The sequence below is a fragment of the Lycorma delicatula genome, chromosome 2 (genome assembly GCF_047948215.1).
Source record: "Lycorma delicatula isolate Av1 chromosome 2, ASM4794821v1, whole genome shotgun sequence".
Taxonomy (NCBI): Eukaryota; Metazoa; Arthropoda; class Insecta; order Hemiptera; family Fulgoridae; genus Lycorma; species Lycorma delicatula.
The window spans coordinates 198,084,908-198,100,599 of NC_134456.1; the positions used below are offsets into that span (position 1 = coordinate 198,084,908).

The 15,692-nt window shown below is 30.0% G+C and overlaps 1 protein-coding gene and 1 non-coding gene across 4 annotated transcripts in view; one reads left to right on the plus strand and one right to left on the minus strand.

Annotated features, from left to right (window-relative positions):
- Window positions 1-15,692, plus strand: part of LOC142319561 (facilitated trehalose transporter Tret1-like) — a 151,966-nt gene that overhangs the window by 88,431 nt on the left and 47,843 nt on the right. For all 3 annotated transcript variants that reach the window (XM_075356963.1, XM_075356965.1, XM_075356964.1), the window contains exon 2: window positions 8,734-9,136. In XM_075356963.1, the coding sequence (XP_075213078.1) occupies window positions 8,734-9,136 (403 nt within the window). The remainder of the gene's footprint in view (window positions 1-8,733; window positions 9,137-15,692) is intronic.
- LOC142320675 (small nucleolar RNA U3) lies at window positions 12,022-12,116 on the minus strand. The gene has a single exon (XR_012755467.1). It is a non-coding gene; the product is annotated as a small nucleolar RNA U3 (small nucleolar RNA).

A 15,692-nucleotide genomic window follows, 5' to 3' on the forward strand; every position in this document is an offset into this window, starting at 1 on the left:
CTCGAATCAATTTTGATTATTTCATGCTTTCTTCGGAGAAGACTTGAAAGCAATAACGGACTGTGGATTTCCATACAATGAGGTAAAACCATAATTTAAATAGCTGTCATTGTACTTTTTACAAATTGATTCACTGAATGCAGATGGTCCCTTCGTTTTTTCACGTATTTATCCATTTTGCTTAAGAATATAATTGAAAAAACCAGTTACACCGTTTGACCGCACATTAAAAAATCGGAAACTCAGCTATTATTATTATTTTTAATGAAACTACGCTTTTAAAAAATTAAATAAGGGCACGAGACGCACGCTTTGCATTCAAAAATAAACTGACGTTCTGCAAATCCTTACGCCTCTTTTATAGTGTTGAGAGCATGACGTGTTCAAACGAATGTAACCATTTTAGAAGGGCACGTACACTCATGTTGGACCTCTTAATTACTCATGTTTATACACTTCTTACATGCATGTTCATATCTGTCGCTATCAACGCAGCTAAATCGTTATAACTAGGTTTCATTGGGTTGGGGGGTCGTGAAATATTCATTATATTTATATTTTTTTACTTTTTGGGGCGGTCAAACTAAATTAGTTGAGAATCTCTGCTGTAGAGTAAACTAATTATAAATAAGAACGTAAGCTTAAAACATGTAACAAGTGTTACGGTCACTCGGCAAAGTATAAATATAATCTCCTTAAACATACCGTAATTATGACCCCAGGAATAGGATTTGCATTTTACCCCGTATTTAGAAAATGTAAACTCTTTTCGTCGTAACCTAGAAATTTAACCTTTAATCGAACGATCGATTGTTTAGATATTTGGGAAGTCTAAAATGCAACTTTCTTGATTCGGGATCCGTTATTATTCAGCGCCCCTTTATTGTACGGTCAGTGTACCTACAGACATCTGAGGTCACTAGACCAAGATATGTTGTTAATTAAAAGCGGACATCAGACCATATTGAAAAACCGTTAACGTTAAAATATTATCGTTCCGACCAGATTTCGAGCCGTGTAACTCCTGCAGGGAAGACAAGCGCTAATGCTCTCCGACATTCCAACTCCGTTTTACACGATGTTGTTTCCTTATCTCGTCATGAGACTGATGGATGCCGACCGATCTGAAAATGTTGTTTCCCATTTATATGCTATTCTATCGTACATCATAATACGAAACAAAGAAACTTTGTTTACTTAATTTTTTTTAAATAACTTGGATTAAAAATTTTATTTTTATACTTTAATCGGTATTTAAGGTTTTAATACATTAGATACCGTCCACAGATCTGCATCTGCCCGTATGAACCCCACTTTGAGAGGGCGCTTAGAGAACTTCAAGTCATGCATGACCTAACGGACAGAAATATAAAAATGTATCAGATGCTGTTTGTTAAACAAAGATTACAATTTTTTGTTCTATGTGTCACTGGGAAAAACAGGATTCAAAATTTTATGTTTTAAATCGCAATACTTCTTTTCGTTTGAGTAGGGCGACGTAGTAGAACTTTTTTAAACTGTTATAAAATATTTGTTCTACTTTATTTTACTCGAAAACACCAAAATGATTTAGCAGTGAAATATTTCTGAACTCATTTTTTTAAATGACCATTCATGTTTTACTATTTTTTATAGTAATGTATAAGACCTTCAATATCAGCAGTAATAAGAATAAAATACTTACATGTCTTATAAACATAACCACGTTAAAATATATAGAATCTCTAAAACAATATATATTTATTTATCAAATTACAAAGTAAAATTATATTTTTAACAGAGAATAATTGGGAATAAACGGAAATACTTTAAAACTGGGTTAAGCAAATAACCTGCAAAGTATATCTATAAAGCTTGTTGGATACTTTATATATTTTTATTTATTTTTATTTGATAGAACAAGATGTTATAAAACAAAACCATATGTTTCATAACAAAGTGACCTTTTGTTCCAACAGCCAACATAAAACAAACTAAAACTAAATAAAATAAAAAGTTATGAATACCGAATTGTTTACATAATTTAGACTATATCACCAAACTATTATCCTACAGAATGAAGACTGGTTATAATTTTTTTCTTTTTTTAATCCCATATCCCTGGTTTTCGTATGTTTGTAATACTTGCAAACCAATTTGACAAGCACCATTAATCGATGTCGCTTTCTCTTAAAGTAATGAATTATATTATACAACCAGCCATTGCAGTAATCAAAATCAGACTTGTAGGGGACTTCAAATGTTATTTGTAGGACTGAATAAAATCTGGAATTCGAAGGTCTCGCCGTACCGATATTAAACAGTTAATAAGATTCAACGAAAAAGTAATCGGAAAACTACTTCGCTCTTCATTCCTCCAGTTAGAAAAGCACGCATGGGTGATCGTTATTCTACTAAATGGTTGTTCTATTTTCGTGAGCGACATGTGTTATGTCACGAGTCAAGTTGTTTTGATGTTTCTCTAACTGAATGTGCGTCTAGGCCGACCAATATAGTATTTAGTACTGTAACCGTTATTTACTTTATACAGTTGCTTGGTAGTAGTAATTTTGAGTGTGTGTTATGTTGATTATATGATCTTATGCATTTTGCTTGTCTTTTTGAAAGGTACAAGATAACCTTCTTTCCTAATAATTCGGTAATCTTTTAATAGTCTGTTTTTAATATAATGTTTGCGTTATTTGTGTTTTTAGGATTACTTTTGAAATTGTTCTGTACTTTATGTAACATGTTGTTTATGAGTCCGAGGCGACTGAATGGCCATTAAGTGGAGTTAAACGTTTCATTATATTGATTTCTTCATTCTAAATGTCAACTTTTAAGGATGTATGCGTTTTTGTTTAGGCTGAGAAGAGTTATAAAATCTGATAATTTGACAACATATACGTGATAGTCATTAAATTCTCCCATGATAGTCATTAATCGCATACCACTTTGGAAATAAAATTAATCGTTTAATTTAATCCCCTACCTTATCTGACTTCAAGTGTGCAAACCACTCACTAGTTTTAAAACCACATGTCTCCTTCTCGTATGCAGTCGGTGTACACTGACTGCATACGTGAAAAAAGATTCAAATAAGAAAAAAGGAATACTGAACCGCTACTTTTTTTAAGTTAATATGTATTTTATTATATTGTAAAAATAAAAACGTTTTTTTTCTTCATAGAAATAGTGTCAATAGATGTCAATTTAAGATACATCCTGACCCCTGTAGGGAAGTAACCGTCTTGTGACGATTCAGATTGCACACCACCACCTCCGTTTCTAGCCCTAATGAAATTTACTAGAGGTCGTCTTTTAGACCTTCTAAATCTGATTATAAATTATAGTCATCAGTTTGGCCTCGGTCAGAATGCCACCGATGCAAATCCCTCGGCAGACATTCCATCAGCGTGTTTACTCAACTTTACTGTCGCTTTCATATTAGGTTTCCAATTTCCCTACTCTTCTGTTCTAATATTTAGCCCTTCAATTAACTAATTAACCGTTTCGCAGAAGCCCGATCCTTACGCCTACCTCTAACCCCGGACACAAACAGCCATTTCCCATAACTAAATTTCAAATTTGAATGTACTATCATTTATTTTTTGGGTCTACTAGAAATATCTAAATTCTATTTTCATATCTTTTAAACAAATGTTCGTCATAACATTTTTTCCTACAGATCGCCAAATACATTTCTTAATTTATAAAAATATATTAAGAAATTCAATTATAAAATTCTACTTCGTAAACACTAAATCTCTCTAACCTCGTTCGTTTTCGGAAGCGAGGTCAATGCCATCACCCTCTCACACTGCAGCTCCATTACAAAGTTCCTACGCAATCTATCTCTATCCTGAAAAAACGAATAGTTCAACTAAACGGGGCTCGGTACCAAAACGCCTATTTGGGTGAAGTAAGCTCCCCAGGGGGCTCCTAGCCAACCGGGTTGGTACTTAGAGCACCAAACCCCTTTCGGTCACTGTCTACAGGGTCGAAACCCTAAGAATGCCAGCAACTATACACTCTCTGGTTTTTCCAACCGACTTGTAAATTTAAACCAGAATTAATTCTTGCAATTTCTCTAACTATTCTTGTACATTCAGCTTCCTACTTTAGGCAGACTTGGGGTATATTGTCATAAACTCTGCATAGACTTGAGCCAGTCAAGCAAGACCTAGCCGACTTATTCCTAAAATCACCATGTCCAGAAAGAAACTGAGTAATATACCGATCGTGGGAACCCACCTAGCAAATTGTAAACATTTTACGTCTAGGAAAATATGCGTGTAACGGCCATCATACTATCCATTTCCACGTTATCTGTTATGAATGGAATCCTTGGTCCTCTGTTTTTCGCATGTGGTTGGAGTTGAGTTAGCCTATCTTTTTGGCATCATAACGCGAATAATTAGTGCGTTCAATGGCAAGGATATAGACTTAAACCTGCGATAATAAGGACTACCTCGTGAGAGACAGTTCTGCTGCTCAATTACTGACGAGTAATAGGAGACGCTGAGCTCTCAACAAAATATTCCTTTAACATTTATACCTCATTCGGTAAGCCTAGACGGTTGCAGCATACAGTATTATAGCCTCACAAACGCTTTCGTAAGAAACGGTTCTAAAATTTAATCTCTAATCGGGGTGACAACTCTACGGATACCAAAGAAAGCATCACATGACTTGTAAGCAACGTATTTAAAATGCTTCTTTAATCGAATATTTTCATAAAGGATTTTCATAAAGATTTACATAGATACTTCTGAAGCGGGACATTCCTCGCATCAATACACGTTGTGTAGCAAGTAGTCGACTTTTGAGCAACATCATAGTAGTTCTCATAGTAATTATACAACATACGACATAGCAACCGTATGATATTTAAGTCGAACACACTTTTACTTCCATTTATTGATAGAAAAAAAAACATTTGTAATCTTCCAGGCATAAAGCCGGTCTTATCGCATAAAAACTATAGGTAACAGTTAAGAAATGAATCAGAAGACAATAAATAGTAATAAAAGATAAAAATATATTAATCAAATACAATAAACGGTTTTTGTTTTATTCACCCTACTTTTTATCAGTTTTTGTACGGCAAATCTTTTTATTCTAATTTGCTTATTAATAGGCTATTCGTTTTATGATTTGCATTAATTCTATGCGTTAATCTAATAACACAGCTTTTTTTTAAAAAAAAAGATAACCTAATAAACTGAAAAAGTAATCTTCAGAAATACCAAACGATGCCAGAAAATCAGATTATCTGCCATATAGATTTCGTAAAATAAGTTAACGAATTTTCATAAAATCAAACTCTTTCTACTTCACTGTAATGAAATATCTCATTTTCCAAAAAAAAATATATTTTTTTAAGTTGAATATTAATTTCCTGTTAAATTCTGACTAATTTAATACGCTTTCTCAGTCTTAGTACGTAAACTTTCACAGTCTTAGTAAGTACGCTTTCTAAGTAAAATCTTAGTCTTTATCTTGGAATTTTTTATGTAATTTTTTTACCATATCAGGTACGTGCATTAATATGGTATCAACACAACTTGAAACACAGTTTTCAAATAGATCATTATAACTGGCGATCTCTTCTGCGGTAGGGTTGTCTTTAAGATGATCTTTTAACTCATTATCACATTGCAAAACACATAATTGTAAACGATTATGCATCTTATTATATTCTGATTGAATAAATTTTTCAGCGACTTCCACAGGCAGCCTACAATTAATTAAACACTGTTTTATAGAATCCTCTGAAATTTCTAGCTGTTGATAACATCCCCCGGCACAAAAATACATTTCAGCTCTCATTTTTCTTAAGTAAGAAATTTCTAAATCGTTTGTAATTTTTTTAAACTCATCATTTATTCGTGTTGTTTGTTTTTCGGCCATGTTTGTAAATTTAGTTTATCAGTATTTATTAAATCAGTTTTTGCTTATTGTAACAGCTGAAATAAATGTTTTCTTTGGCAGTACTGCCAAAATAATAATTAAAAGGTAATAATTTTACGTAATTGATTTTAAAATAGCGTGCATTAATTCAATAACGTGTTCAATTTCCGGTTTGTATTTCTGAAGAAAAAATTATCTCTACAGTTTGTATAGTAGCATTTTTTTTAATAACACCTCCATCACTGTATTTATATATTACACGTTTTTGTGGATTTCAAGGTTTTAAAAATAAAAATAAACAAGAAATAAATATTTTTAAAAACACGACTACCAAAAAAAAAAAATTGCTGACAAACATTTCTCTTTAATATAGGATAAATTATTACTAACATAGAATAACTAAAGAGCGTGCGGGAAACAATTTTGTATAATATAATTTTTTTATAGTCTATGACATTCCCGGTAACGTAGGGATTCGAATCCCTACGCGGGGGTCGTATATCTAAATCGGTTCAGCCGTTGAGCTGCTACAGTGGAACAAACATACGTATACCCTAAATACATTATACAACGTTTTGGGTAGTCGTATAAAAACGAAAACATTTTAAACCGATGAAGTTAACGTGAAATTTTGCAAATAAAGTTACATCATTATATAATTTTTACTCCTCTTATTTTCGTTAAGGTATTGAAAATGTTAAAATTATAAAATCTAATTATTAAGCATTACGAACTGCACATCCTGATAGTTCTCCAGAACGCTTCGAATGATTTCTACAGGGTTTTGAAATTTTTATAAAAAAATGTATATAGGATGTAAACCAACAGCTTTTGATAGAAAAAAATGACCGGAATATTGATGTATTGGCTTCGATTTGTTACGAAACAACCCCGCTGGTCATATTTAGGGGTTTTTCTCGTAGTTTCCTTTTCCACAAATCACATTTTTAAAATGATTATCTAATTTTTTATTTTCATCCCACTATTTTCGTATGTTTTTTTTTTATTAATTTCTAAAATCAACCCAACCTTCATATTATATATGAAGATATTTAAACACGTTACATAACATAAATTAATATTATTTTAATGGAAATTTCAAGTAGAGTTTTTTTTTGATAAATTTATTTTACATAAACACATTGTACTTTGATAAATTTCAGTAATAAGGTGGAATGGTATTTTCAATGCATATTCGAGTAGATTAGCGATATAATGGATTATTTCATTATTAATGTAATCTGAAAAATATATTAAATTTTAAAAATTTTGCAAATAATAAAAAATACAACAATCCTCAAAAAATATAATTTCTTATAAATATGATCCGATGAGTCCAAATCAAAAAAAAAAAAAATTAAACTCTTTCAGATTATAATAAAGTAAAATTACATGAAGTAACCAAAAGCAACCAATTACTCCACTGAAAAATGAAATAATTAGCTACAAAGTTCTTTGGTAGAACAATTTCTGTATACTTTTAAATTAAGTTGTTCGTAATGTTCACCAATTACAATCTTTACATCTTGTTGACTGTTATTGTTCAAATAACATAACATACTGTGCTATCAAGTTAATTACTAAAAAGTAATGCTATTTAATAGAAATTTCAAGTACAGCTTTTTTTAATAAATTTATTAAAAATAGTGAAGACTGTACATTTTAAACTTGAAATTATAATACGACAAAACATAAACAAGTGTTATTTTAGAGTAAGCATTTTACACTGACATTATATAAAATTAAAAATGCACTTACATTTCAAACACTATTTTTAAAGTTTGTTTTATTTTTGTACCCAAGTTAAGCTTAAATAAGCATTAAAAATTTTTACATTTATTTATTTTAGTTTATTAATAATTTAATCAATAATGCATGTTATCAGAGATGAGCATAATGAAATGATATTTACAATTTTTTAAATTACTCAGTTCACTTCCTAAATATCTAGAACTTTGCTTCCAGTAGATTTCTTCATGAGTATTATGTAATACATGAAATTTTCATGTAGTGGAAAATATCTTTGTATACGTATTCTCTTTGTAAGAGGTTATTTATAAAGGTTAATGTGAACAGTGCTAAAAGAAAAAATGATTTATGTTTTTTTTCTAAAAAAAAGTCAAAAACACATCTAATGACAAAAATCATGTGCGGCCAAAATGTTATCGACAATAATATTTATTCAATATTGCCGGCATTTCCAAAAAAAGGTTTTTATTTCAAAACCAAAAACAAAATATATAAAAATAACAACAAATAGCGTCTCAGAAATATATAAATTCAAATTAAAATACTACACTTAATGCTATGTTGGAAAAACTGAATGGAAGTTCGCTCGCAAATAAAAAGAATACATATAAGCACTTCCATACAAAAACAATCAACTTTCTGCCAATCAACTCATAAAAATAGAACAAAGAAAATAGATCACAATCATGAGCAAATTTTATAGATAGAACATAAAATATATGATTATACATTATAAAATTTACAAACTCACTGAATTTAGTAAGAAAAATCAAACACAACACACATAAAATACAGTGTTGATTCACATTCAGAGAGGTTTCTAATTACTTTAATACAAGCATCATCAGTATTACTAGAAAAGAAAGGACTGATTATAGTAAAACTATCTTCTGAAAGCATACATCCCTATCATTTAGAAAGCAAATTGTGATTATTATTATTACTTTATAATGAAATATAAATAATACCCTTATAAATCATTACTTTAAATTTTAACTTAACAGTTGTGTATCACTACAGAATTTAATAAAAATATGAAATAAACATTCTGATTTTTAGTATTTTAATAATAATAATTTTAATTATTTTCAGCTGTGGGTGTCAAGATGAATCACAAGAAAAGAAAAAGGGATTCATCTGGACAATGGATCCAGAAAAAAATGTTAATGGAGGAATGGGGATTTGTAATGGATCATTTCACCTGGAACATTTGGCATCAACAAACAGACTTAATGAAAATGAATTATCGGATAAGGAAAAAAATGATGTGTCACCAAATGTCATCGACACAGCTTCAACAAATGTTATGAATGGTTCAGCAAGTTGGTTGTATAAAAAATTAGATTCAGATAAAACTGAAATGGGTGTATCTAACAGTAATATTAAGACAATTAATACCAGTGAACTATTTCGGAATTCAGGGGTAGAATTGTGTGAAGTTAGTGAAAAGAAAGAAATAATTACAAATAGTAGGTTTAGAAGCACACTTTCTCAGGTAATTATAACAGTATTGCATTATAGATTTGTTTAATTATTGACATAATGTATTTACCTCTGAAGTGGGCCAATGTTCACACTCATACATTCATTGACTTTCCTTTGACAGTTAAAGAAATCTGACATTAAATACATGTCAACAAAAATGATTAGTTTAAGGATTTCAGTATTTGATTAAGTTACTAATATGAAATGAAAGTAATATTTTTTTAATCTACTTTATGTATTGCAGAACTTTTACCTAAAAGGTTGAAAATTTGATGGTATATTAAAAAATATTAAAAAAATAAACATGTTAAATATTGTCAGAACAAGTCCATCCTCTGACACAAAAATATCTGATAAGTGGTGTTGTAGACTGAGAAACATCACCCTGAGGAACTCTCCTACATCAGTAAAGAAGGAATTGCATCATATATCTGAAAAAACCCTTCTAGAAGCACGTTTTCATTAAAATATAAAAGATAACTTTAATTTGAATTGTTACTGTATTTTTAATAATTTATACTATATTTTTCTCTTTCCTTTTATTCATTTAGAAAGATATATTAAATTCTTTTATTCCCAGTCAACTATTTTATTTAAGAGTAAAAGAATCAGCTTAAAATCCTTTAGTGAGTAAAATTTACTCTACAGTAAGTTTTTAACTGGAGGTACCTCCAGCAATACACAAAATTATGTAAAACTGAACAACTTATGTGTAATTAGAATAACTATGATCATAAATAGAAATATATTATAAAAAAATTAAAAAAAATAAAAAATAAAAACATAAACCAAACACAGTAATCTTTAATTTTTAAACTTTAATTTATCTTTCAAAGATTTTCTATGAAATTTTATTAACATAGATTGAACATTTTTGATTCACTAAATTATCATGAGATTTTTTTATACATTTTAGCCCACACTTTACTGTGAAATACCCAAGTAAAAATATATGATCCAAGAGTACTGTAACCATAGTGGTTATAGGGAACTCAACAAGAGAAACAATCAATTCTTAAAGTAGTACAGCCATTCCCAAGAAAAACAAGCTCTCACAAGCTACAGAAATATCAGGAAAAATAGAAATGTACTAATTGTCTGTTGCCTTCTTCATTGATCAAAATATACTGCTGAATATCAGAATATCAAGGCTATTAAAATGCAGTTGATATCTAGTCTTACAAGGAACATCTCTTTGTTCACAACAGTTACAGTGAATTTCTCTCAATGAAAGCAACTTCACTGTTTCTTGAATTTCAGGTGCTGCTTTACATGCAATATTAATTTGGGGCATATGTGTATAAAGAAATAATTAATATATGTACCTAATTACAAATAGAATCAGAAAATGTGTTTGAAAAATGTTTTTACCAGCTAAAGTACACTACAAAGAATATTTTTTCTGTGTTATTGCATCATCACTGGTTTTCTTATTCAAGAAAAAATGTTAATTAATCTTCCAGTTAACTTATTTACAATGGGTGACTTCATCATTAATAGATATGTTAAACCTATTATCATTGATAATATATTAAACTTTATGGACCCTGCAATACCCACATCATCCTTTGTGCACCATTAGCTGCAAACTGATATAGCTCTATTGACTTACTCCTATAACCCTTTGTAAAGTAGAGCCTCCACATTGTTTTTTAGAAAATAACTTTTTTGTAATTAACATGTTTCTGCTCGAAAAAATCTGACTTTTTCTTAGAGATTGTTATAAATTATCAGAATTACAAAAAAATACTTATCCGTAACAAAAAATACATTATCTGTACAAACAATCATGACCAAATTTTTCTAAAAAAACTTTTGATTGATCGCTGATTTTATGATCAGAATCTTCTGAATTTTAGGGACTAATTTGGTGATAGTTCTGGAATAATCTCAGTTTCTTTAAGCAAATCACTTACATAATCACACTAGTGTGTATTAAATTTTCTTGTGATATTATAACTTATAAAAATTGGTACAACTTGCTTTCAAACTATATTGAATCAGTTAATAACTTAAAAGTATTATGACTTTTGTCCTGCAAATTAATCAAAATTATTTAAAATCTGTTAAATAGATTAGAATCCTTAATATATCTATTATATTATAATATATTTATATTCAATGTATCTATTTCAGTTCCATAGATTTATTATTAATTAGTTGACAAGATGTTGACATAATAATATAAGCCTATTCACACTGATTTAAGATGACTGTTTTGAAAGCAATTTTTGGTAAAAATTTATTTTAAATGAAATATAATTTTGTACATTATAATGACTTTATATTACATTATGATGAACATATAAAATAATTATTCATTTTATTTTATAAAAACTAAAATTGTAGTAATTAACCTTATAATAATAGTAAGCGAAAAAAGAACATCTCCAACAGAAACAATATATTTTAATAAAAACAAACTCAAATACAACAAACAATCAGAGCACATTTTAACAAGCATGATAATTTTACATCCCAAACTTATAACTAAAGCCTGTGTTATACTTGTAATAGTACCATGTAGTAAGTCTATCACTTCACCTTATGACTTTCTTATGTGCTTTCCTATTTCCAGCGCCTTAGCAGAAATTTGTTTACAGCATGTAGAAAAAATACAAATACTCAAAAACAAACCACAACCATGTTCATAAATTAATAATAATATATGTGTCAGTTGGTAACATCTTATTGCACCAAAGCAAAAAAGAGAGTGTAAACAAATTAAAAATACATAAACAGAATAAACATTAAAAGTAAACTTTACACACTAATACAATAACAATAATCAAACCAAATAACAATAATCATAAATCTCTGAACCTCAGATCATAAAAAATAACAAAATACAATTTAAAAACTTATAGAAAACCAATAACAATGAAAACACTTGTTCACAACACCTTGTGTACAACACCATGTACACCCACAATTATGTGGAAAAGAAAGGAAAAACATACTGCAGAAAAGATCCTGACAAGTATGATTTCTTGTTCACAACATCTGAAATTGGTCAATTTCAATAAAAACCAACAGCTTTTAAAAGAAAAAACAGTAGACTGTAATTGGAGTTAACCTATTTGCCAATACTAATAGCTAAAGAATCCACAAAACCTATATACACATCCATGGTACCTGAAGATTACATTAACACTAAAATATGTAGTACACATTAGTAATGTAGTAAAACATTCATTATCTACATGAAATAAATAGAAATAAAATTTATTTTCATGTACACACACACACAAAAACACAAAACAAAGCCTTGAGAAAATTACTCTCAAAGTTTAAAGAACTGAATTCGAAACAAAGTAAAAATTAACCTACAAAAAAATTAACCACAATGAATGCAACAACTGCTGGTGCCTTAGGTCACAATCTTCTTGTTACATGTTTGCAAACAACATTTAGTGCTGTTCACCTAGTAGCATTCTCAGTTGCCAATTAATCACACTTCAACATGCCTCTCCAGTGGATGAGTAAATCAACCTTTCCAGATTCCAGAGAACTCAAGCAGGTCCATTGCTGAGAGCAGTAGATTTCTGTTGGGAGTCAAAATTATTCAGGCTCCTACTCCAGCAAATTCATTGCATGAGACAAAGTTATTAGCCTTGACAAAAAAACAACCAATCTGAGATACCAGTAATCAATCAAACCTATTCTATCAACAAACAATTAGTCTGGGCCCATCCATTTTGTGGTGTGGGAAAATAAATCCAGCCTGAAGAAGCAAAAGGCAGAGGCTGCAGCCCATAAAATTTGATTGAAACAAGACAGTCTGAGCAGAGCAGAACTCACATTACAAATGAACATATAGCATTCCTCTCTGCTTTATTATCACCATAAATCTAAATCTTTCACAGTGGATTTTTCCACCATGGATTTAAGTCTCAATCAACTAGCAGTAAACATTTTGACTTTTACTCCATGTCACTGGAGGTTAACATCTGGTCATACAGCCAACTTGTGTTCTCCCCAAATTTAGTTTCCTGTTCAGGACTGAAGTCTCATATATAAAATTAATAGATTCTATTCAAACCTAATTCATCTTTTTTTACTATTTTCTAAATCTTGTCCTCCAAGTCAACAAAAAAAAATTGCCAGAAACAACATTAGGAGGATAATTGATCATTGATAATCTAGTAGTAGAGTACAAATCATTAATAATAGCTACAAAAGCTACTGTAATTATTTTGCCATAGGTTCAAAACATTATATTGAATAAATTTCATTTGATTTGTCATTATTAATTAATAGTTTTGAATAATTGGTTTACACATTACAAAAGGTAACTTTAAGTTATAAGAAAATTCTGGTTTATAAGTGCAGTGAAGCTATGCACATGGATGGATGTGTAGATTCACAGGTAGATAACTTGTTGGCACTTAAAAATAAGTTATTAAAACCTATAATCATATCTTGCAGTCCCAGTCCATTCACCGGTGAAATAATTTGTTGAGTACTTCCATTGTAATCTATGTGTCCTGAGTGTAATCATTAAGTTAAGATAATTTTGAAGTGAGCTTTTAAACTTCATTAAGTTCTAGAACAGTTTCCTAGTTACTTTTTTCACACTTCACATATTCAATATGGAAAATGTGTAAAACACAACAATTAAAAACTTTGACATACAGCATAACCTGTCCAAATTTGCCAATTGTCTCATATTAACAATTAAAAATGGAAATGAATATTACAAAAAAAAGCAACAAACATTTAGAAACAATGAGAGATATATAAATGCAATTTATACTCCATTATATTCTTAGTGAATAGTTCCAGCACAAATAATTCACTGTGGGATAAATTACTTAACCCTAATGCACTAACTGAATTAATGCATACCTAATTACTAACTACATGTAAGAATTATGTACGTGCTAAAGAAGTGGGTTTCTCAGGAGAATAACTTTTTAATGTTATTATAATGTATATTATTTATTAATTAATAATAAATATAATATTTATTCAATAATATAAGAAAAACAGAATAATTTAAATTAAAAACCACAACCATATTTTATATAACACTCTTTACACAAAACATTTTACTTTTCGTTGTTAAACATTCTTTAACGTTGTCAATTTTATATAACTTTCACAATATATTAAATAAATGAGTAAATATTTGATATTATTTACAGACAGTTTATGCATGACTTCTTTTGGTGCTCCCCACATGTAGGTTTTTTTACATAATACAAATTATATCTGCATCATTTTTCTCTTCTCTTAACAGCAAATTGAGCAATAAGTTCTTTTTTCTTTTTGTTCAACATTCATCAATTCTGTGATGTTTTCATTGCAGATTTTACTTATTGATGTTTGTTATTCTCTAGAGAGACCTAGACAACTAAGCCGATATTTCTGCCATGGAGTAGTTAGTTGTTCATGCAATTCCAACATGAATTTTAATCTGTTGAGTGGTTTTCTTTGGTTGTTGTACTGGTTATGACAACAAATTACAAAGGAGTTGACACACTCCATATTCAACATATAAAAAACACAGAGAAGCCATCTTATCATTTTTTTATTACAACATGTTCTGGCACATCTGATCTAACGAGTCAACACTTCCTTTAGTTCTATAATAACTGAGTATTATGTCTGGTTTTTTCGAAGTGCTGTCAATGATTCCTTCATCATGAGCCGTTAAAATGTATGTCACAAGCTTTTCCTCTTTTGGTTTATAAGAGAGCAGTGTGAGATTTTTGTCAGAAAGAAATATTGTACTTCCAACTTTTCTGTAACCATATGTTGGATTGATAAGTTCATTGAGGACCTCCCTTTTGTTCTTTTTTATGGTGCCAATTATTGTGAGTTGATGTTCCTGCAAATGTTTGTGGGCAAGCGGCACACTTGTGAACCAATTGTCAAGAGTTACGTTATGATGACTCCCCTTTACAGATTCTATCAAATTTTCGACAAAGAAATCTGCCGCTGGAATTTCAGAAGGTACTGTACCTTTGCCAAGATATGGCATTGCACCAATGAGTACTTTGTTGAATTTTCACACATGATAATGAGTTTAATGCCATATCTGTTTGTTTTTGACGTGATGTACATTCGAAAGTGAAAACGCTCTCAGAATCCCACCAACTGTTCATCTATTGTTAAGTACAGCCTTGGTGTCTATGACTTGCGACAATTATTTGTAAAAATATTCCATATATGTGAAATAGGCATGAGTTGTATGTATCTCTCTGGCCCCGATCTCTTGTCGTCGAATCGAATACAGTTTACCAAAAAGTTGAACCTCATTTTGGACACTTGACTTATAGCATCCTGAACCATAAGAATCATGAAACAATATATCTGTTGTCAGGTGGTTGTCTTTCAAAGCCGCAGATAAAATGAGGAATCAGATTAGTGCATGTATTTCCTCCAGGTTCGTGTCCTTCAAAGTGAAATTATTTTGGTTGGCATATTTATTTCTTTGTAAACTAATTTCTTAGTTCGTATGGAGAACAATCCTTGTATTCATTATTTTATCGTCTAAAAAAAGCTTGAAGCACTCTTTCGGCTCCATAGCATTTTTAGTTAGAGAAGTTGGTCCTGGTCGT